General features: G+C 37.7%; 1 protein-coding gene across 1 annotated transcript in view; it reads left to right on the top strand.

Moving 5' to 3' along the window:
• Window positions 1–25,350, top strand: part of LRRC72 (leucine rich repeat containing 72) — a 72,452-nt gene that overhangs the window by 28,027 nt on the left and 19,075 nt on the right. The window contains exons 4-5 of the mRNA XM_006832290.1: window positions 17,202–17,283; window positions 18,484–18,594. Coding sequence (XP_006832353.1) covers window positions 17,202–17,283; window positions 18,484–18,594 — 193 coding nt within the window. The remainder of the gene's footprint in view (window positions 1–17,201; window positions 17,284–18,483; window positions 18,595–25,350) is intronic.

Genomic DNA, 25,350 nt, shown 5'->3' with positions numbered 1-25,350 from the left:
CTGTGCAAACAGCTACCAAAAATGCAATAAGATGTTATTTAAAAACAAAGATCAGTGAGTAAAATCAATGAGCATGCCCAGGAGAATATATAAATCAATTATCAATCTTCATTCACAAACGAGACCTAGCCCCTAATCCAGCTATGGCTAGCTGCCAATGGCTCCATTTAGGTAGGAAAGGTGTGACTGGCTATTGTTCATCCCCCTTGCCTCCATTCCCACTTTCTCAATGGTTAGTATGGAGTTAGAGCAATATGGACAGAAGAGGCAAGGTATGGAGAAAGTAAAAGTTCTTTCTTGACCCCTGGAATGAGTGAACGTCCCAAACTGACTCTTTTCTCTTTATGCGTCATAGAGAGGCTCCCCATCTAAGCTCCTCCAACTCTTAGTGTCTTCTCTAGCCACTCTTCACGTCAATTCACCTTTTATCACAGTGGTACATACAACAAAAGATCTCCTGGCCTTGCAAGTTACTCTCTTAGGCAGGATCACTTACAAAATGTTCCAAATCAACATTCCTAGAGGGATTCCACATCCACTGCTGAGAATTCACATACTTTTGCTGTGTTGTATGAGGTCAAGGCTGTTAGCTACCTCCAAGTTGCTTCCGAAGCTGACTTAGCTTCCTTGGAAGGTGTTAGGCACCAGATTACCATGTCCCCAACTGCAAGAACTATTCCTCAAGTTCATTGTGTGACCCTTGAAGTTCCTCTTACAAGGCTAGGATTAGATCCCTGTGTGGTGCTGCAGGATAAACACTAAACTAACCACATGGTCAGCAGTTCAAACTCCCAAGTCGCTGTTCAGAAACCCTCTACAGGGTTGTTATCAATCAGAACTGACCTGTTGATATTAACACTTTCCCATCCCTCCTTTAGTGATAATCTAAATAGAGATGTAAACTGTCTCCAAATCAAAGAGCAAGAATGAACTGAAATTCTAATCCAAATAAGTATTACAGTTAACCAATCAATAGGTGATCCTCAGCTTTCAGATATTTTCATTTCTAGCAGCTTATATTATGTTCATTTTAAATTGAGCCAAAAATTAGCATTCCAATTTAGACTTTCAAATACCAGTTGACAAACAAAGAAAAAAAGGAATTTAAGTTATCATCCTATCAAGCAATAGTTCAATTTTATGAAAATGTTCAATATTTTATCACATTTTTCAGTCCTTTTATGTTAACTGAGTGGAAAATGGAAAATGAAAGTGCATCTAGGATTAACTGTAAGCGTAAGTCTCATAAGCTTGAAACTATTTCTAGCAGAGCAAACATAAATACCTTTGAGGCCCAGGCAGCTAACAACTGAAATGGAAAATACAAGAAGCACTTAAGGGCATTCAAGTTCAAAAATCCCTTGAACACACTGCCAAAAATTTCCTGGGTCACAATTTGTGACCTCTGATTAGAAAAAGATGGTAATCATAGGGCACAACAAAAGTGACCCATCTTTGTTTTAGCGGGCACTTCTTGGACTAAAACTGGCATTCTGGCACTCACTGCAAGGAAAGAACATGTGCAAATGTTAGAAATATTTTTAGAGAGGTAGAACTAAAGATTTTGTAAAATTGTGTGGCATTCTGGCATGTGTGCATCTTCCTTGCTTAGAACCCTGTAGGCTCTTCTTTGTCCTTGGTGTTCAGACATTTCACAGTGACATGTCTTGGTGTGAGTCTGTTTTCATTGATTTGCTGATCTTGAAGCAATTTCAATCTTGAGAAAATGCCAGAAAGTCTTTCTGTTTTGGGGACTTTCTTCGAAGTTCTTTTTTTTTTTTTTTTTTTTCCCCTCTTTCATGTCCACTGGTCTTTATTTCTAGAATTTCAAACAAACATACAAATGTTTAATTATTGAACTGCTCCACACCATTTTCCTACATTTTCTGTCCTATTTTTGATTCGATTTGTTTGTTTTTTACTCTATTTTTTGAGAGATTTCTTTAACTTTCCCTTCCAACCTTTTTATTAAATTTTAAATGCTTGCTTTAATGACTTTAAATTACAAGGCCTTTTTTCCTCTCTCTAAATGTTTATTTTGACATCACTTTCTTATTGTTTCCAAGATTAAAAATCCTATCTAACCTCTCCAAACATGATAATGATAGTGGTGGTGGTGTTTATTGTTACTATTGCTACTGTTTGCATAGTATCTGGTGTCTCTAAATTGATGTTGGGTTTTTTCTTTTAATCTATATTTCTCATGTCAAAATACTTTCCCTCAGGTATCTTTGTCTTTTCATACTCCTATTTAAAATGGGTGTAGCACTGTGGGTTAATGTGCCAGACTGCAAAACCATTTGAACTGCAAGGTCGACGGTTCAAGCTCATCAACTGCTCCTCAGAAACCAGTTACAGGGTCCCTATGGGTTGGAATCAACTTGACAGCCCTTAACAACAACAACAAATTGAAGATTGGAATCTAAAATGATCATCAGAAGTACTCTGTTTGTGTGGCAGGGGTGGGTGGGGTGAGCTTGTCACTTGTGAACTTCACTATGGGGTTATTTGGCTGATGTTTTTAGGAGAAATACTGATAGTAGTATTTTTAGTCGTCTGTTATTGTATTGGTCAGATTTCCTAGAAAAGCTTTCTCTAATTCCCCACCCAATGGGTTAAGAGCTGCTCCCAACGTTCTCAATGCCAAGCAGGAAAAAGACAGCTTGGAAGTTTGCAATATTCCAGAGGATGAGTCTTGATGTGGTGCTGTAGGACAAACAGAGTATTGCAAGGTCAGTTTGAACTGCAAGATCAGTGGTTCAAACCTACCAGTCACTCTTCAGTAATTTGGACAGGGTTGCTATGAGTCAGAACAACTCAACAGCATTTAACAACAACAATACAGCCCCTTAGTCTTCGTGTTTTTACTATGGACCCTTTATCTGTAACTTGTCTGGTGCCTAACTGTTCAGAAAGTCTGCCTGTTATTTGCTCTAGAGAACAACCTTCAGTCTTTTGATGTGGGAAAGAGGCTCAGTTGTCTAGCAGGTAGATAAAGGGATGAGGGCATTTTCTAGGAATGGGATTGCTTCTAAAATAGCTTTCAATAATCCTTGTTTAATCCTCTCCCCTTTACCCTCACCTCTAGTTATTGAATCTGTTCAAAGTAATGTGGTATGCATAAGATTGGTTTCTAGTTTTAGAATTTAACTTTCTTATTTCTATTAATTCTATTACCACTAGACCATATGCTTTCCAGCTTTCAAAACTGTGTTCTTGATGTCTAATTTCCTGTTTCCTCTTTATAGATATACATGTTTTGAAACAACTATACTACTGTCATTTTAGATGGCTTTTTTAGGTGGAACAAAGGTTGTTGGTGTAAGTGTGTACAATGTAAATCCCTAATTAGGCATTTTTCTCATCTTCACAAACTCATATATATCAGTTTAATATAAATTCACTTTCCTGTCTAAAGTTTTGTGGTCTTGTTTCACATTAGAAAGTTTTCCAAGTCATCCTTTATATGGATGGCACTATTTGGGTTTGGAATCCTGTTGTGGACCCTAGGATAAATACTCAATCTCAAGGTCGGTTTGAACCTCAAGGTCGACCATTCAAATTCACCAGCTGTCCTCGGAAACCCTATTGTTTTGAGCTGGAGCCAACTTAATGGCATTTATCAACAATTTGGGTTTAATGAACATAGTCAACAAAGTTGACTTTATAAATTGATATCTAAGGAGTTATTTTAAGGCATAATTTGAGGCACACTAGGAAATTTTCCCAGATCACAAGTCTCCTTTTAAATGGGCCTGAGAGCCACCAGTCTGAGCCATTCATCAGAATCTTCTAATGTAAAAGAAATACCCCTGGGATGATTTTTAAAAAAGCTTTGTGTCACTAACAACATCAGCATTATAATGATCTACTTCTATGAACATATAGAGAATCCTGATTGATAAGCACTGGACTGTTCACCACAAGGTTGGCAGTTCAAACACACCAGTCACTCCTCAGAAACCCTATACAGGTTTGAACCAACTCGACAGCACTTAACAGCAACAATAACATAAACCTTTAGAATTGCGATTCTAAAGTATGTTAAAAGAGGATGACGTGAAAAGGTAAGGGAATAATGGAGCTGTCAGGGGCAAGAGGGTACCAGCAGGAGTAATAGGATTACTGAAAATCATGGTTGAAGCCACCAAGAGCAAGTACACTAGTCTGTATGTAATGTAATTTAGCATTAGGATGAAGTTTTGTTTTGTTTTTTTAATTTGGATCGATGGACAGCCATGTGCATTAGTTCAGGTTCTGCTGATTACATGAAAAACAACAACAATAAAACCTGACCAAACCCACTTCCATCAAGTTAATTTTGACTTATAGCAGCCCCAGATAGTGTTTTAATATTGAAAATCTTTCGTAGACAGTCTCCTCTTTCTCCCATGGATCTGCTGGTGGGCTTGGACTGCCAACATTGTGGTCAAGAGTCAATCTCTAACTGACAGCACAAACAGTGATTCTTAGGTTCTGTTGATAGGGCTTGTGGAACACCTGAGAACACCTTCTATGGGATGGAGGCAGGATAGAACAGTGCCTTGGACAGAAGCGTATCTACAGAAAATAGCCCTGAAACTGGGCCCCAGTTCAAACATCTGACACTTATCTTTTAGATAATTTTGCCATAATATCAGCTCAAAATATGTATAATTCACTGATCTTTTCCTTAACACATTATGGCACTACATAAATATAATAAATAAATAAAAATGACAACTGCTCCTTCCTTGCTTTCACTGAGGAAAATTTGTCTATGATGTGCTCAAAGTAATTTTTTCAGTTAATTCTCTTTCAACTCTCAGTAGGCCAGGATCACACAGTCTGCCTTGACTCGTTGTTGTTGTTGTTAAGTGCCATTGAATTTATTCCTACTCATAATTACCCTGTATAGGGTTTCCAAGGATCGGCTGGTAGGTCTGAACCACCGACCTTGTGATTAGCAATCCAGTGCTTATCCTACAGCAACTGCACCAGGAGGCTCTCAAATACAGAAGCTTTAAGATGTTGTTTCTTTGTGTTAGGTGCCATCGAGTCAGTACCGACTCATAGTGACTCTGTACACAACAGAATGAAGTACTGCCCAGTCCTGCACCAACTTCACTATCATTGCTACACTTGAACCCATTGCTGTTGTCAATGTGCCAATCCATTTTATTGAGGGGTCTTCCTCTTTTTCTCCAGCCCTCCACTTTACCAAGCACAGAAGCATGAAAGAGCTTCAAAATACTTCTGGGTAAATGGAATTAAAAGGCAATGGAATTTTTCCACTAATTTTTTGAAGCCCTCCTATTAGTTTTTACTTGTTCACAATGGAAACTGCATTGATTAAAAGAAAATGCTCAGTGGCACTCCCCTTCAAGCAGTATTCAGGGCACAAGTCATACCTTCCAAATCTTAGATACACCTCTAGCCTTGGAACTAAAGCCAGCCAGAGGTAAGGAGATACTGTAGAGAAGAGAAGAATCAAGGTCACCTGAGAAGTTAATATCAGATCAGATGGATGGAGCAAATCAAGCCAGTAGCTCAAGCTGAGTCTGATAACATTGTGCAGTGATTTTTTAGAAGGGACCCTGGAGCCTGGGTCAAACTTCTGTTCCACAATATATTCACTGAGTAATCTTGGAAAAGTTACTTAACCTTCTAAAGTTTAATATCCTTTTAATATCCATTCCATATTATTTGGGGTCCTGGGGTGGTGCTGTAGGATAAGAACTTGACTGCTAACGACAATGCCAGCCGGTCAAATTCATCAGCTTCTCCTTGGAACCCCAATACAGGGTCACTCTCAGTCAGAACTGACTCAATGGAAACAACAAGAAGAGTGTGTTATCGTTTTCTACCCCCCCCCCCACACACACACACACCATTTCAGGCCAAATACAAGGTTACGTGAATAAAGCATTGCTGTGAAATCATAAAAACCTGTATTAAACAAAAATAGCAAATTGTAAAGCTATTATTTCTTAAAATATCCTCCAAATAGGTCTATACACTAATGAAGGTATGTTTCCATTTTTCTAACCCTTGTCCTAAGAATTCTGCATGCCACAACTTACACCACCTGGAAACAGCAATTTTGACATCCTTGAGGGGCTTAAATAGTTTTCTTTGTAAATGTTCCTTGGGTCCTCGAAAAGAAAAGGAATCTTAAAGAGCAGGATCAGGGTTAGGGTGGATGGAGTAAAATTTTCTAACAAAATTTTCATAGGTCAGACTTTACTATGTTGGAGAATGAGCAGGTGCATTGTGATGATGGAAAAACATTTCCCAGTGCCAATCTCCTGGCCTCTTCCACACCAATGCAGTTTCCTGTTTTCTTAAAAAAAAACTTCTTTCTATTTAGTCTTCATGATCATCCTGTATCCTTAAAAAAAAATCTAATAAGATTAACTTTGGGGATTGCAAAACATAGTCTTGTGGGTTTTTTAATTAAAAAAAAAATCTTTATATTGTGAATTGGGTAAAGGTTTACAGGACAGACATCATTTTACACAGTAACCTTCTGAGCTGACCTTTCTGTTTTGAATTTAACTGGCCCAGAAAATCCCCTCAGAAGTCATGATTTTGATGGGACTTTTAGTTTAAGGCCCCCAAAGGAGACTACGACAAGTGTATTACGGAAGAGAACTGTAGAACATGCAGAATCACAGAACATATCTAATCACAAAGACACGTTTAAACATGTTTCCTTGGGAATAAACCTGTGCATGTATGAACTGGCACCCTAGTAACAATGCTTTTTTTGTGTTTTTTTTTTTTTTTTTTTACTTACTTTTGTATTCCATATGTTTGACAGATCTTAGAGATGTTGTTTAAGTATGAGGAAAATTTTAATTTATGGAACATTTCCCATCATTTAATCTAATTAAATAATTTATTTATGTATATATTCAAAATAATGTATTTTGGGTGGTTTATGTGAAAGTCTTCCAAAACTTAATAGTTCAATTATTTAATATATACCACAGACCAGGTCCTGGTGTAGCGTTGTGGGTTAATGTGCCAGACTGCAAAGCTGTTTGAACTGCAAGGTCAGCGGATCAAGCTCACCAGCTGCTCCTTGGAAACCCTATACAGGGTCGCTAGGGGTCGGAATCGACTTGACAGCACTTAACAACAACAACAACAGTTTATAGTCTAGTATTTATTGTATGGTGACTCCATATAGTAGGTACTAGACTGCAAACCACAACATCTGTGGTTCGAGTTCATGAGCTGCTCCACAGGAGAAAGATAAAGCTTTGTGCTCCCTCAAAGATTTTAAAAGACTCAGATACCCTATACAGGGTCACTGTGAGTCAGAACCAGTTCAAAGGCACTTAACAACAAATAACATATACTTATCATTGGTTTAGGAGTCAAACAGACATGGATGTGAATCTTCACATTGCTACTTGTAATCTCTGGACCTTGAGAAAGTTACTTAACTTCTCTGATCATTACTTTACTAATAAGTAAACAGGGATACTCTATACTTATACATAAGAGTTATACACAAGGTTCTATACTCCACAACAACTAACAACAAAAATACTAAACTGTGGGTAAAATAAATAATTGAGTTATTATAAAGATCATGTTATATGTTTGTGAAACCATCTAACTCAGTTCTTAGCCCCCAAAAAAAGCACTTAATAAATGTGATTCTCTCTCCTTCCTTGTCTTAACTGGAAATAATTATCCTACAGTTTTGACAATGTCTGGAGAAATTCTGGGTTGTCATAATATTACAGAAGGAGTTTTCTATAAACATCTAGTAGATAGAGACCAGGGATGCTGCAATGCACAGAATAGTTCCCTCCCAACTCAGCAAAGAAGTATCTGGTCCAAAATGTCAATAGTGCTGGGGTTAGCACACCCTATTGTATACTTGATTCTGACTCATGGTAACTCCCAGTGTGACTGAGTAGAATTGTGCTCTATACGAGTTTTCAATTGCTAATTTTTTTCAGAAGCAAATCACCAGACTTTCTTCTAAGGCTCTTCTGGCTGAATTCAAAGCTGCAGACTTTTGATTCATTGCTGAGTAGTTGACCTTGCATCATGCCTCTTGTGCTGGTATACACTTTCCCCCCAGTAGTACCTCTGTGGTTATCTGTTGTTGTTTAGGTGCCATTAGGTCAGTTCCAACTCACAGGAACTCTATGCACAATAGAACAAAACACTGTCTGGCCCCCCACCATCTTCATGATTGTTGTTGTGTTTGAGAGCATAGTTGTTGCCACTGTATCAATCCATTTTGTTGAGGATCTTCCTCTTTTTCCCTGATGCTGCACTTTACCAAGAATGATGTGCTTCTCCAGAAACTGTTCCTTCCATTAGGTGCTTTATATTAATATAAAAGCTCTTGGTGGTGGTGGCAGTTGTGCACTGTTGAGTTAGTTCCAACTCATAGTGATCTAATATAGGGTTTCCAAGGCTATAAATATTTATGGGAGCAGAAAACTTCCTCTTTCTTCCACTATAAGAGCCCCTGTTATTGTTGTTAAGTGCCATCAGGTTGGTTCCAACTCACAGCGACCCTGTGCTGGGTTTCTGAGTAGTAGCTGGTAAGCTTGAACATCTGCTCTTGTGGTTCAAACCAACCTTGCAGTCCAGTGCATTAGCCCACAATGCCAGACCAGGATTCCATAAGAGCTCCTAGCACTCTAAGAATAATTGTTATAATAATAAGAATAACTATAATTTATTGTATGCTTGCTATATGCCAAGCTTTGAGCCAAGATAGATGATATGCAAAAGGTCACAGTAATTGACCAGTCCTGCGGCAATTCTTACAATCAATAGTGTAGATTTTCTAAATGAATAAGTATAGTAAAATTTTATTTTAGTTATGGCTTAAATATCAGGGCAATTATATTATCTTTCAATCCAATTATTAGATCTTGACTTTAACAACTTACTATATTGCAACTTGTCTATTAAGTTGAATTTTACCCTAGAATTGCCTGTCAATTTCCTCCACTTCACTTTTCTCCCACTGTCATTACTCTACTATAACATCCTCCTTCACGAGACTAACACCCTCCTAATGCCTTCCCTGCCATTATACTTGCTATCTCCTTGAGTCCAGTTTCTATCTTGCCATTTTATTTGTAAAACAAAACTGGACAATGTCTTAGGCTGGTTTGTCTAGAGAGGCAAAACCAGTGAAACTTCTATATGTATATAATGTAAACAGAAGTTTGTATCAAGGAAATTGCTCACAATTGTAGAAGTCAAAAAGTCACAAGTTCAGACCAAATGAACCAAGGTCTGGCAGGCAGACAGACAAGCAGGCAAGCAAGCAGATAATAGAGCAGGCCACTGGCTTCAGTCCAAAGAACCAGAGGTTGGAAGACACGCCAGATGCAAGCTCTAGACACAGCCGAAGTCAATCAAGCTTTGCTTGAGTGTCCATTATATTGGAAGTAGGTCACATCCCTGAGGAAACATCTTTTACTGCTCATAGTTAATCATCATAGAGTTAACTACACTATATTAGGTCTTACCAGGGAGAAAGGACTCCTGGTGTGGTGCTATAGGATAAGCACAAGGTCTATGGTTTAAACTCACCAGCTCATCCTCAGAAACCCTATACAGGTTCACTTTGAGTTGGAGCCACTTAACAACAACAACAATGGTGATAACCACATCTCAACTTTCAAATTACTGGGAATCCTGGCTATGTCAAGTTGATACCAAACATTAACTATCACAGGCAATAACATAATTCTGCATATCTATCTATACCTCACCAAGGTTTCCATGATGTGACTATTTTTTGCCACTCTATCTCCCTACCCCAGGAAACAGTGAAATCTTATAATCTTAGTAATTATAATCCATGGATATTAATTCTTGAGAAAATAATGATTTTTATATCAAGATTAAAATGTTGAGTTCATTAGAATTTTTTTTCTAGTGTTAATGAGTAATGTAAGAGAAATTTAAAGTCTCAGCTAATCAGTAATTTTCAGTAAGTAGGTTGTTGTAGTTAGGTACCATCGAGTTGGTACCAACTTTATAGCAACCCTATGAACAACAGAATGAAACACTGCCCAATTCTGGGCCAACCTCACAATTGTTGCTACGTTTGAAGCCATTGGTGCTGCCACTGTGCCAATCCATCTCAGTGGGGGGTCTTTCTCTTTTTCTCTGACCCTCCACTTTACCAAACCTGATATCCTTCTCCAATGACTGGTCCATCTTGACAATATGCCTGAAGTATGAAAGATGAAGTCTGGTCATCCTGGCTTCCAAGGAGCATTTTGTACTTCTTCCAACACAGATCTATTTGTTCTTTTGGCAATCCATGATACTTTCAATATTCTACTTCAACACCATAACTCAAATGCATCAATTATTCTACAGTCTTTCCTATTCACTATCAAACTTTCACATGCATACAAGGTTATTGAAAAGACCATGGCTTGCATCAGATGCACCTTAATCCTCAAACTGACATCTTTGTTCTTTAAAGAGGTCTTATGCAGCAGATTTGCCCGATGCAATACGTCATTTGATTTCTTCACTGCTGTGCTTCCATGAGTGTTGATTGTTGATCCAAGCAAAATGAAGTAGGTCAGTAGGCAACTGGAAAAAGACTGAATCAAAATTTATGTTTTCCACTGGTGATCTTTTACTAGGCTGATATCAGGTGCAGCTATTATTAGAGCAAGGAGTGATGGATAGAAGAATGGAAGGCAGTGAATTGATGCCAATAAGCATGTAGGGAATGGCATGAGAAGTCAACTGTGACCAACGTTCCTACTTTGAAAAGTCTCTCCCTCCTGTGAGGAACATTTGGTGAAATTATTGGTGGTCCTCCTGCATAAATTGTGATATAATTTGGTGAAGATGAGACTGAAACAATTATTTGAACCATACAGATATCTTTTATAGCGTCCTAATTTATGAATACTACAGATAGTAAGGGGTACTTGTGTGGCACTGTGAAATAAAGCACTAGACTACAAGGTTGGTTTGAACCACAAGGTCAGTGGTTCAAACTCACCAGACACTCCTTGGAAACCCTAAACAGGTTTTCTATGAGTTAGAATTGACTAAACAGCACTTAACGACAATAACACAGATATTAGATCATTACATTTTATAAAGGAAAAAGTTCCAAACTTTGAACACAAATCGAAAATAGTGATGCTGAGATGTAAGAGGAATGCTCAGTAAGTCAGATGGGTTCACTGAAATCTATTAACAAAAGGACAAAACAGTTCTATTTAATTGGCAATAATCATTCTAGTGAGTCCTGATGTGGTGCTGTAGGATTACCACTGGACTGCTAACCACAGGGTCGGCAGTTCAAACCCATCAGCTACTCCTTGGAAACTCTATAAAGGTCTCTGTGAGTCAGAACCAAGACAATGGCACTAAACAACAACAAATAAAATATTAAATATTTGATTAATAACAAGTTCATGAGGATTTTCTCCCTGCTATATCCTGTGTTTGAACTCCTGGTATGGTGCTGTAGAATCAGCAATGGACCATGAACCACCAACTCCTCCTAGGAAACCCTGTACAGGATCGCTATGAGTTGGAATCGACTTGTCAGCACTTAACAACCACAATATCCTGTATTCAGTAGAAAAGCACCAATCTTATAATTAACCACTGCTCTTAAACCTACACGTCCCTCTACTGTGACTACCACATTTCATCCTTACAACTCAAACCAGCCTCTTAGATTCATGTTATATTATAGAATCAATATTTTTAAATGGTGTTTCTTTAAAAGTGGTGCAGGGTAATAGAAACATTAACTATTTCACTTGGGGACTTTTCTAGAATATTTTTAACTATTTCCAATTTGTATGCTCTAATTTTAACCTTAATAGTAAGATGCAGCACCACGATATTGTCAGGAAATGGGGAGGTATGAAAGACAAGACACTGAAGAAATATTTTTTTTCCTTAATAAAGATATAAAACTCTAGTGCTTAATTGTACAAATCAAGCTAAATGTTGGACATTTATGTGCCTGAGGCTTGTCAGGAAAGACCATGTTAAGAAAGATGAGCACATAAACTAACAATGATATATTGTGCTTTGCCCTCTGGTTGGGTGAGGTGCTGGCTGGGTATGAGATTTTAGCATTTGGACAGACCTGACGGAGTTGTCTCCTAAATTCACTCAGATTACAGAGTCCTCAACTAAACTGAGATCTGTTTACCAAGAAGCACAGTGAGCCTGTGGAAAAGAGGTGGCTTTTAGTCTGGGCATATAATGAAATGATACAAAATTAGGCCATCATTTAAGATATCGAACTCAATGAGCTTAAACAAGTACAAATTTGGAAAAGCATAAAGCAGGTAAAAATGGAATAAGAAGACAGTAGTGAGATGCAAGGAGATAAAAAAAAATCTAAACAAATACTTGAGTAGTGAAAATTGACCATAGGTAGTGGTATGGTGACGGTGTGGTATACTTACTTGCCTGGGACTGGTCCATAAGAATGGTAAGAAGCTTACCAGGAAAACAAGACATGCAGGTAAAAGGAAACTATAATTCATGCTCAGATGCAAAAATGGTCTTTCCACTCATTATATGCATGAGGAGAAAGTACTTGGCCTACCGCAAACCTGTTGTCGTTGAGTAAATTTCAACTCAAAACATAATTGAATTACTCAATAGGTTTTAAAAGTAGCTCTGTGGCACAGTGAGTTAAGCATTGGACTGCTAACTAAAAGGTCAGTGCTTTGAGAATACCAGTTATTCTATGGAAGAAAAATGAAGCAGACTGCTTGCATAAAGATTTGCAGCCTGGAAATCCTATGGAGTAGTTTTACTCTCTTCTTGGGTCAAGTATCAACTCTCACAGAAGCAGCAGTCAAGAAATCAAACAATGTATTGCATTAGGCAAATCTGCTGCACAAGAACTTTGTAAAGTGTTGAAGAGCAAACATATCAGCTTGAGAACTAAGCCTGACTCAAGCCATGCATTTTCAATAACCTCATACGCATGCAAAAGCTGGACAGTGAATAAGGAAGACCATAGAAGAATTGATGCTTCTGAGTTATGGTGTTGGAGGAGAATATTGAAAGTGCCATGGGCTGCCAAAAGAACCAATAGATCCGTTTTGGAAGCAGTGCAGCCAGAGTGCTCCTTGGATGCCAAGATGGCCAAACTTCATCTCATACTTCAGACATATTGTCAGGAGGGACCAGTGGCTGGAGAAGGATATCATGTTTGGTAAGGTGGAGGGTCAGAGAGAAAGAGGAAGACCCCCAGTGAGATGGATTGGCCAAGTGGCAGCATCGATGGACTCAAGCGTGGCAACAGTAGTGAGGTTGGCCCAGGATCGGGCAGTGTTTCGTTCTGCTGTGCATGAGGTTTTTATGGGTCAGTACCAACTTGGTGGCACCTAACAACAACAACATAGGCTCATGATGGAGCCCTGGTGTGGCACTGCAGGCTAATGCACTGGACTGCAAGGTCAGTTTGAAACTGCCAAATTGTTAGTTCAAGCTCACCAGCCGCTCTTCAGAAATCCAATACAGGGTCACTATGGGTCGGAACCGACTCAGTGGCACTTAACAACATCAACAGCATAAGGTCATTATGAGTTGGAATCAACTCAATCTCAATCTGTTTGGTTTACTTTAATCTTTTCAGAAGCAGACTACCATACCTGTCACCTGTGGAGCAGCTGATGGTTTCCAATCTTTCCGTTAGTAGCTGAATGCTTGAACACTTCACCACTAGTGCTCCTTTACCAAGTAATTGTTGTTAGATACCACTGAGTGGCTTCCAACTTGTAGAGAGCCTATGTATAACAGAATGAAACACTGCTTCATCGTGTGTCAATCCCACAATCATTGCTGTTTGAGCACACTGTTGTCTCCAGTGTATCAACTCATCTTCCAGTTTATATGTTGACTCTACTATAGCAAGTATGAACACCTTTGCCAGGGAGCATAGCCAAGTATATGAAATGAAATTTCCCTATTTTCACTTCTAAGGAGCATTCTAGCTGTACTTCTTCAAAGACAGATTAGTTTGTCCTTCTGGCAGTACATATTGTTGTTGCTGTTAGGTGCCATCGAGTCAGTTGTCACTTGGTGACTCTATGCCCAACAGAACGAAACACTGTCTGGTCCTGTGCCATCTTCACCACTGTTTTGTCTGAGTGCATTGCTGCTACCACTGTGTCAATCCATTGTGTTGGGGTCTTCCTCTTTTCTCCTGACCTTCCACTTTACCTAGTATGATGTCCTTCTCTTGGGACTGGATCCTCCTAATAACATGGCCGAACAACGTCTTGACATCCTGGCTTTTAAGTAGCATTCTTGTTGTACTGCTTTTAAGACAGATTTATTTGTTCTTCTGGCAGTCCATGGTGGTTTCATTATTCTTTGCCAACATCATGATTCCAATGCATGAATTCTTCTAGGGTCTTCCTTAGTCGTTGCTCAACTTTCACATGCATATGAGACTATTGAAAAGTACCATGACTTGAGTCATCACACCTTAGTCCTCAATGTGACATCTTTGTATCGGAATACTTTACAGAGGTTTTTAAAAACATATTTTCCTAATGATATATGTAATTTGACTTCATCATTGCTACTTCCATCAGTGTTGATTGTGGATCCAATCAAAATGAAGTCTTTGACAACTTTAATCTTTTCTCCATTTATCCTGATGTGGTTTATTGCTCCAGTTGTGAGGATGTTGTTTATACGATAGTACATGGTATATTCAATATTCTTTGCCAACATCATAATTCAATGCATCAATTCTACTTCAGTATTCATTGGCCAGTTTTTATATGCAGACGAGGCAATTAGAAATACCATGGCTTGGGGTAGGTACACCTTAGTTTTTACACTGACATCTTTGTTTTTGGACACTTAAAAGAGTATTTTTGCAGCCAATTTGTTCAATGCAATATGTCATTTGATTTCTGGACTGCTGTTTCCATGGACCTTTGGTGTAGATCAAAGTAAAATGAAATCCTTGATAAAACTTCAATCTTTTCTTCATTTATCATGTTGTTGCTTGTTGGTCTAGTTGTGATGATTTTTTTTTTTTTTTATGTTGAGGTGGAATTCATACTTAAGGATATAGTCTTTGACCTTCATCTGTAAGTGCTTAAAGTCTTCTTCACTTTCAGCAAGCAATGTTGTATCATTTGCATATTAAAGCTGTTAATGAATCTTCTCACAATCCAGATGCCACATTCTTGGTCATATCGTCCAGTTTCTTAGATTTCCACAGCATACAAGTAGATGGAATAAGTATGGTGAAAAGGCACAACCCTGACACACACCCTTCCTGGTTTTAAATCATGTTGCATCCTTTAGTTCTGTTCCAGTGACTGCCTCTTGAGCTATGTATAGGTTCTTCATGTGCACTAGTAGAGTTTCTGGAATTCCCACTTTTTGCAATGTCACCCATAATTTGTTTTGACCCATACAGTTGAATGCCTTTACATAGTCAATAAAACATAGTTAAACATCTTTTTGGTTTTCTCTACTTTCAGCCAAAATCTATCTGATATCAGCAATAATAACCCTTATTCCACATCCTCTTCTGAATTTGACTTCATTGTCTGCCAGTTTCCCATTTATGTACTGCTGAAATTGATCATTTCCACATTCTGTTGAATTATCTTTCTCTAGAATGGGTATAAATATGGGTCTATTCCAGTCAACTGGCCAGTAGATGTCTTACACATTTTTTGGCATGTAAGAGTAAATATTTCCCAACACTGTATCTATCTGTTGAAGCATCTCAATTTCTAGCCTGTCAGTTCCTGAAGTCTTGTGTTTTGTCAGTGTCTTCAGTGCAGCTTGAATTTCTTTCTTCTGTACCATCAGCTCTTGATCATGTGATTGAACATCAACCAATTCTTTTTGATATGACTGTTTATTCCTTTCATCTTCCTGTGACACTTACTGAGTCATTCAATATCTTGCCCATAGAATTCTTCAATAATGCAAGTTGAGGTCAGAATTTTTTCCTCAGTTCTTTAAGCTTGGGAAATACTGAGTGTATTCTTAACTTTTGGTTTTCCAACTCAGGGTTTTTACATGTTTCATTATAGCACTTTATTTTGTCTTCTGAAGCTGCCCTTTGCAATCTTCTGCTCAACATTTTGATAATTTTGTTTACTTTAGTTACTATACTTTGAAGAGTGAGTTTCAGAGTCTCGTCTGATATCCATTTTGGTCTTTTCTTTCTTTACTGTCCTTTTAGTGACTTTTTGCTTTCTTCATGTATGGTTTCCTGGATGTCATCCCAGAACTCTATACATTCTATTCTTAAGATAGTCTCTAAATTTTGGTGAGGTATATTCGAATATTTACTTCAGCTCTAAGGGGCTTGTTTTAAGTTTCTTCAGCTTTGACTTGAGCTTGCATAGTTCTAGCACTACATAAGAAAGTGTTCTGTTGCTGTTCATAAGGTTTCCACTAGCCAGTTTTTTTGTTTTTGTTTTTAGAAGTAGATATCACCAAATCCTTTTTCCTAGTCTATCTTACTTTGGAAGCTCTGTTGAATCCTGTCCAATGTGGTAACCCTGCTAGTATTTGAAACACGAGTAGTGTAGCTTCCAACATCACAGCAAAATGCAAGCCACCACAGTACAACAAACTGACAGATGAATGATGTTGTTATTAAATGGTGGTTAGCAAATAACAAAGCACTTGTGATCCAGTCAATCAATGCAATTGTTGTTGTTAAGTGCCATCGAGTCAGTTCCAACCCATAGCAACCCTCTATAGGGTTCCCAAGGAGCAGTTGATGGGTTTGAACCACTGACTCTGTGGTTCACAGTTCAGTGCTGATCTTACAATGTAACACCAGAGGACTAATTGCAATAGTCACTTAATAATATTTGATAATAAATTAATGGCACCTGGAACTAGATCCATGGAGAACATATAGAACAGAATTGGAAGAAATATTGTTAGAGCAAAAAGACTATACTAAATTAATGAAGTTTGAAAACCATGCCGGGGAGTTTGGGCAACATGTAGTAAGTTTATTTTAAGGTAATGAGAAACATCCTTTTCATTATATTGTGTTCAAGGGCAGTCAGAAATAGATTTATAGAACAGACCCAAAGGTCAAAAAGAATTAATTACAGCAACAAAGTTCAAGCATTTATGGTTTTATTACAAGTATATTTTATATATGTATATATACATATAAATGTTTTAGAAACCATATTTTTCTCTCTCATTTTCAGCTCCACGAGATTGCATTTCTAACTAGAAACTATTGTCTGACAGAACTGTATCTAAACAATAATGCAATATTTGAGATAGCAGGTATGTCTTAAATTTTCTCTCAGTTGAATTTTTTCAATGAAATAATCTTTAACTAGGAGCTCAGGTAGCGTAGTGATTATGAATCGGGCTACAACCCTTAAGGTCAGCAGTTTGAAACCACCAGCTGCTCCGTGGTAGAAAGATGAGACTTTCTGCTCCCCTAAAGATTTGCAGCCTCAGAAACCCTGTCCAGGGTTGCTATGGGTCGGAATCAACTCAACAGCACTTAACAACAACAATCTTTAACTGTGATATTGTTAATGCTATACAAAGATATGTTTAAACATATCTGCTGAAAATATGTGATAGGAGCTCTACTTTTTAATGTTATTATTTACATTCAATTTAAAAATGTGCCATTAGATTACAGTTCTAATTCAGTATTGTCATGTGATCTATTCAAAATGCAAAATAACCTTTTGAAACAAGATTTGTACCATTCTGTTGCATAGTTGGAGACAAACTACATATTGTAGAATCATATTTCAACAATATTTGGGAGAATTTATAAATATAACAACTAAATAAATAGTTCTGCAAGTTTTTCTGTACATAATTTTACCAGTTAAATTCCTGTTTCCATTCTGAGAAAATTTTGTAACAACAATCTCTAAACTAACACGTTCAAGCCATTTATTGTCATGGATTAAATTGTTGTTGTTGGTTTTGTTGTTGTTAAGTACCATAGAGTCAGTTCTGATTCACAGCGACCCTGTATAAGGTTTCTGAGGAGCGGCTGATGAGTTTGAACTGCCTCCCTTGCAGTTCAAATCAACCTTGCAATGCCACACCAGGACTCTGGATTGAATTGTGTTCCCTCCAAAATATGTGTCAGCTTGGCTGGTTCATGATTTTAAATGGTTTATCATTTATGTAATGGTGCATTGTGGCAATTATGTGATGACCCTCCATGATGTTATCAGTAAAAGGATGTTTGAAGTCCGGTTGGTACTGTGAGCTAATGCAGCAGACTGCAAAATCGATTTGAACTGCAAGGGCGGCAGTTCAAACTCACCATCTGCTCCTTGCTATGGGTTGGAACTGACTTAACAACAGCAATTATGTTTTTAAATGATAATTCAAAATATTATAAATAATCATTTATCCTTTTAATAGCTATAACATATCATTTACTTCTACTATTTAGATAACAATGAAAATGTTAAAAGCCTGTGAAAATGTTTGTTTTGCTTTTTGCAGGACTGCACAATTTGTGTTCTTTGCATATCCTCATGCTACAGCACAATGAACTAACAAACATTGATGCAACAGTGAAGGAGTTAAAGGGAATGCTAAATCTGAAGACCCTAAGTATCAATTTGATCTCTTTTATGTTCATAAATTAGAATCATAATAATGCAAGGATATTTTCAATCTTTTAAGTTGAAAATTAGAAAAGCAAATGTTATATGTAAAATAGATATTCCTGAAAATGAGATTAAATTTATTCTTTTTAAAGGCATGCTTTAAAAAGAAAAATGGGTAGAAAAAGAAATCTACAAAATGATTTGACATGCCAAACAAAAATAACAAAAGATGATTTACATGTTTACATCTGAATTTTTGGTTTTACCTCAAAAGTTCTTTTAAACACACATTAGATGAATCCATTAAATGAAATATCCAGTATAGGCCTTTCTGAAAGGTAGCTATTAACCTCATCTTTAAATATATTATTAGCGTTTGTCAATGACTGGATGTGATATCTATTTCATTCATGGTAGAAAGTTGCTTTTCTGCAGTGATAATAATGTTCTAAAATTGTACTGATGTACATATAATGACATAAATAATACACAGTCTCTACTGTCAACCTTTCCATCACTCGTCTATCAATTTATCATACTGTGGTGACTTTTGTGTTGCTGTGATTCAGGAAGCTATGCCACAGGAATATTAAATAGCAGCTGGGTCACCAAGCATGGACAGGTTTCAAATGAGCTTCCAGACAAGGAAGAAGGAGAATCGAACTACTTCTGAATATTTAGTTACTGTAATCTATATGAATAACAGTGGAACACTGTCAGCATCAGAATATTTGATACTAAAACATGATGAAGAGCACCAAATTATTATCAGAGATAGTGCTGGAAGATGAACCCCTCAGGTTGAAAGGCACTCAAAATGCGACAGGGGATGAGATGCCTCTTCAAAATAGAGTTGACTGTAATGATGCAAACAGAGTAAAGCCCTCAGAACCTTCATTTGCTAATGGGCTACAACTCAAAATGAAGAACATCTTAAACATCCATTAATAATTGGAACATGGAATGTGAGAAGTATGAACCCAGGAAAAGTAAAAATTGTCAAAAATGAAATGGAACACATAAACACTGATATCATAGGCATTAGTGAGCTGAAATGGACTGGCATTGGTCATTCTGAATCTGACAATCACTTGGTTTACTATGCTGGGAATGACAAATTGACATATTACATTAGGCAAATCTGCTGCAGAAGACCTTTATAAAGTGTTGAAGAGCAAAGATATCAGCTTGAGGACTAAGGTGTGCCTGACCCAAGCTATGGTATTTTCAATAATCTCATATGCATGCGAAAGCTGGACAGTGACTAAGGAAGACCATAGAAACATTGATGCTTTTGAGTTATGGTGTTGGAGGAGAATATTGAAAGTGCCATGGATTGCCAAAAGAACAAACAGATCTGCGTTGGAAGAATGACAGCCAGAGTGCTCCTTGGAAGCCAGGATGGCCAAACTTCATCTCTCATACTTCGGACATATTATCAGGAGGGTCCTGTCCCTGGAGAAAGGTATCATGTTTGGTAGAGTTGAGGGTCACAGAAAAAGAGGAAGGCCCCAATGAGATGCATTAGCACAGTGGCAGCAACAATGGGGTCAGGTGTAGGAACAATTGTGAGGTTGGCACTCACAATTATCACTATGAGTTGATAATGACTAGGTGGCACCTAACAACAATAACAATTCTCAGCCTTTGACTGTTAATTGAAAGGTCAGACGTTCAAACTGACTAGCTTCTTCATGGGAAAGAGATGTGGCAATCTGCTTCTGTGAAGATTTACAACTTGGAAACCATAGAGGGAAGTTCTTTTGTCATATAGAGTCACTATGAATAAAAATCAGTTCAACAGCAATGGGTTTACTCTAAATAAGCTGTACAAAAGTACACACATAATACAAGGCAAAAGGTTGAAGGTGTACCAACGTAAAAGGCCTCAGATCAATGAGTAGTTATTCCAAATTTTGTATTTGGACACTTCATTATATAATGTCATGTGACAGAGATATTCCTATCAATTTTCTCTTCATTTCTCAGATTTGAATGAGACAGTAATTTGTATACACAAACTGGGTTTCATAAAGTAAATTCTGAGCAGATCAATATATAGAGAATGTCTTAGTTACCTAGTGCTGCTATAACAGCAATACCATGAGTGAGTGACTTTAACAACCAGAAATGTATTCTCTAACTAGGTTTGCTGTTGTCGTTAGGTGCCACCATGTCAGTTTCAACTCACAGAAAACTTATGCACAACAAAAGGTTTTGTGAAGAAAACACTGCCCAGTCCTGCACCATATACCAATTATTATGTTTGGGCCCATTGTTTCTGCCACTATGTCAATCCATCTTTTTGTTGATCTTTCTCGTTTCTTGTCAAACTCAAAAGCAGTTCGAAACTACAAGTTTGACATCCTTCTCCAGGACTGGTCTATCCTGATAGTAATTTGTATACACAAACTGGTTTTCATAAAGTAAATTCTGAGCAGATCAATATATGTCCAAATACAGTATGTCCAAAATACAAGAGATGAAGTCTCACCATCCTTGCTTGTAAGGTATATTTGGACTGTACTTCTTCTAAGACATATTTGTTTGTTCTTCTGGCAGTCCATGGTACCTTCAATATTCTTTGCCAACACCATAATTCCAATTCATTGATTCTCCTATGGTCTTCCTTATTCATTGTCCAACTTTCACATGCATATGCGGTAATTGAAAGTATCATGGTTTGGGTCAGACATACCTTAGTCCTCAAAGTAACATCTTTGCTTTTGAACACTTTAAAGGAGTCTTTTGTAGCAGATTTGCTTAATGCAATATGTTTGATTTCTTGACTGCTGCTTCCATGAGTGTTGATTGTAGTTCCAAGCAAAATGAAGTCTTTGAGAATTTCAATATTACCTCCATTTATCATAAAGTTATTTACTGGTCCAGTTGAGAGATTTTAATTTTCTTTATATTGAGGCGCAATCCATACTAAAGACTGTAGTTTTTTATTGTCATCAGTATTTCAAGCACTCTTCACTTCTAGAAAGCAGAGTTATATCACCTACATATCACAGGTTGCTAGTGAATCTTCCTATAATCCTGCTCTTCGGAATAATCCAGCTTCTCAGATTATTTGCTAGCATACAGATTGAATAATTATTTTGAAAGGATACAACCCTGATACACAACTTTCTTGATTTTAAACCATTCACTATCCCCTTGCTCTGTTCTGAGGACTGCCTCTTGGTTTATGTTTAGGTTCCTCATGAGCACAATTAAGTGTTCTGGAATACCCATTCATCGCAATGTATACATAGTTTGTTATGATCCACACAGTGGAAAGTGTTTGCATAGTCAATAAAACACAAGTAAATATCTTTCTGGTATTCTTTATTTTCAGCCAAGATCCATCTGACATCAGCAATGATATCCCTTATTTCACATCGTTTATCTGAATCTGGTTTCAGTTTCTGGCAGCTCCCTGTCGACATACTGCTGCATCAAGTTTTATTGTTAAGTGCTTTGGGGTTAGTTCTGACTCACAGGAGCCCAGTGTAGGGTTTCTGAGAATCAGCTGGTGAATTTGGACCACAAGCCTGTTGCTCAGACTGATTTTTCAGTCCAGTGTTTATCCTATATCACCACACCAGGCTAGAAATTCAAATTCAGAGCCCTGGCTCTGGAGAAAGATTTTTGTCTCATTTCAGCATCTGCAGGTCCAGCATTGCATGGAGTTCACTCTGTGACTTGGCATCAGTCTTCCTCTGGATCTAGGAGCATCACAGTGCAGGGACCCTCCTGGCTTTTAATTCTTGGTGGCAGTGTGTACTTGTCTCTGCTCATTTCTCTCTCCTTTTATATCTCAAAAGAGATTGACTCAAGGTACAACCTAACCCTATATATTGCATCTGTCTTCATTAACAACATAGGATTGAGGATTTACAATACATCACATCAGCACTAATCACTTAGGACCAAATCTGGAGGGTAATTACATCATATTAGATTCATCATGGAGGTGATAAGTACATTTTAACTGCTAAGCCATTGAGAATGCTGGTGCAGCCAATTTGGCAACAACAACAACAACAAAACCTTAGTTATCACATACAATAAATAGAGCTTTCATATATTTTCAGTGATATCAGTTATGTGTATTAGATTGAGGAGAATTGATTCATATGCTTATAGGTACATTAAAGCCAAAATTTAAAACCACACTAAGTTTTTGGTAGTTCCATGCTTATTTTGGAGACCTAATGATGCCACCTACTGGAGTTCTGGTGTGGCGCTATGGGTTAATGCTCCAGACTGCAAAAGCCGTTTGAATTGCAAGGTTGGCCATTCAAGCTCACCAGCTGCTCCTTGGAAACCCTATCCATAGTCGCTATCGGTCAGTATCAACTCGATGGCACTTAACAACAACAACAAAAACAATCACTAGGAGTCCTGGTGTGGCACTATAGGATAAGCACTAGACTGCTAACTTTAACATCAGTGGTTCAAACCCATCAGTCACTCCAGAAACCCTAAAAAGGATCTCTATGAATTGGAATCAATTCTACGGCACTTAACAGCAATGACTATTAGAAATCACTCACAACTTGCTTGTTTTCTGAGAAAGAGTCGGAATCGGCCTAGATATGTGAATTATCTGAGCACTCTATGCTGAGCAAATGCTTTTGTGATTAAAGAACTGGTTATGCTAGATCCCAAACTCTCTCTTACCCTCATTTTTCATAAAATGAGGGTAGTATGAGTTGAATAGCTACTTCTCAGGGTTGCTTCGAACATTAATACAACTCACGAAACCTTTTTTATTAAGAGTTTCTAGCTCTAGTAGCGTAGTGGTTATGAATCGGGCTGCGAACCTTAAGGTCAGCAGTTCGAAACTACCAGCCACTCCGCAGAAGAAAGACGAGGCTTTCTGCTCCCATAAGGATTTACACCCTCGGAAACCCTGTACAGGGTCGCTATGGGTCGGAACCGACTCAAAGGCACATAACAACAACAACAGCAACAACTATTCGTAGTATTTTGAAACAAAACCAAAGATTGTTTTATTTGGATTATGTAAATACTAAAATGAATTAAGATAATAGCATCAAAACATTCTAAGTGAATAAATTCAAGAAATATAGTTGACATTTGAAATCATTTTAATGACATCTACATTTTTTTATGTTTGTTTGCTTGAATGCTTTACTGTTTGAAAACATTTTCTTTACCATATTCTTAGTTAAATCTTCACAATACTTATGCTGAAACTAGAATTATTCACTCTTTAGTGGTGGAAATGCAAGATTCGGAGAAGTAGCCAAATTACCAAATTTGAAACTGAGTTAAACTTAAACCGATGCCTTGTCTCACTTACTTATCATTTATTTATTCAATAAATGTACATGCCACTCAACTCCATAATACGGGTACCAAAGTGAACAACAACAGTCCAGTCTAGGCTTACAGTTTTACAACCAAAATCTTTCCTGGAGTGTTTGGCTGAGAAACTATTTGTACAGTTTGCTAAATGTTAAAACTCAGTAATTTAAGCATATTTATTTTACAAAGTATCTTAATAATAGTGAACAGTTGTACACAGGGCTACGGCATGAACAGGAGTGGTTAGAGTCTGAAATTCAACCCCACTCACGCATGTCCCATAGCCCAGAACTCAGTAATTCTGAGGTAGCGTCAGGAGAATTCCTTTTCTAATTCGTTCAGAGGCTCCTGGGCCTTTGGCAGCCTGGTAAGTATAATGTCCACAGCTTTATTTGTCTTCTTAAATGTTAACCTTACTAAGTAACCTTGATATATAACTAATGTAAGTAAAATTTACTTAATGATGTAAGTAATGTAACTATAATCATTTTAACTAACAATCTTATAGCAAAATGTAGAAATGCTGTGCCCAATTGCCCAAATAATTTTATGACTAGCCTTTAGAGTAAATATTTACATTTTGAATCCATGCTCCATTTTGGTTCACAACTGTTGTTAGGTACCCATCAAGTTGGTTCTGACTCATAACGACCCCATGTAAAACAGAGAAAAACACTGCTCAGTCCTGTGCTATCCTCATAATTATTGTTACATTTGAGCCAATTACTGCTGCCAGTCCATTTTGTAGGGGATATTTCTCTTTTCCGTTGACCCTCCACTTTACCTAGCATTATGTATGTCTCTCCTGATAATGTGTCCAAAGTAAGAGAGATGAAGTCTGATTATCCTGGCTTCTAAAGAGTATTCTGACTTCTTCCAACACACATTTGTTTGCTCTTTTGGCATAGCTCAAGTGCTTCGATTCTTCTCCAGTCTTCCTTATTCATTGTCCAACTTTCACTTGCACATTGTGGTGTGCCATAGAGTCAGTTCTGACTCATAGCGACCCAACATAGGGTTACCAAGGCTGTAAATCTTTACACGAGCTGAAAGCCTCATCTTTCACCCATGTAACCGCTGGTAGTTTTGAACTGCTGACCTTGTTGTTGTTGTTGTTAAGTGCCATCGAGTCGGGTCCGACCCATAGCGACCCTGTACAGGGTTTCCGAGGGTGTTGTAAATCTTTACGGGAGTAGAAAGCCTCATCTTTCTCCCGCGGAGCGACTGGTAGTTTCGAACTGCTGACCTTAAGGTTCACAGCCCAATTCATAACCACTACGCTACCAGAGCTCCTACTGAAAATACCATGTCTTGTGTCAGAAGCACCTTAGTCCTCAAACTAACATCTTTTTTTTTTTTTTTAATGTTTTATTGTGAATTATGTGATAGTTTACATGGGAGAACATTAGCTTTACTCACACTCATCCTATCATATATC

The sequence above is a fragment of the Chrysochloris asiatica genome, unplaced genomic scaffold, assembly GCF_000296735.1.
Source record: "Chrysochloris asiatica unplaced genomic scaffold, ChrAsi1.0 scaffold00006, whole genome shotgun sequence".
In the NCBI taxonomy this organism is placed as follows: Eukaryota; Metazoa; Chordata; class Mammalia; order Afrosoricida; family Chrysochloridae; genus Chrysochloris; species Chrysochloris asiatica.
This window is presented reverse-complemented; position numbering and strand designations above follow the sequence as displayed.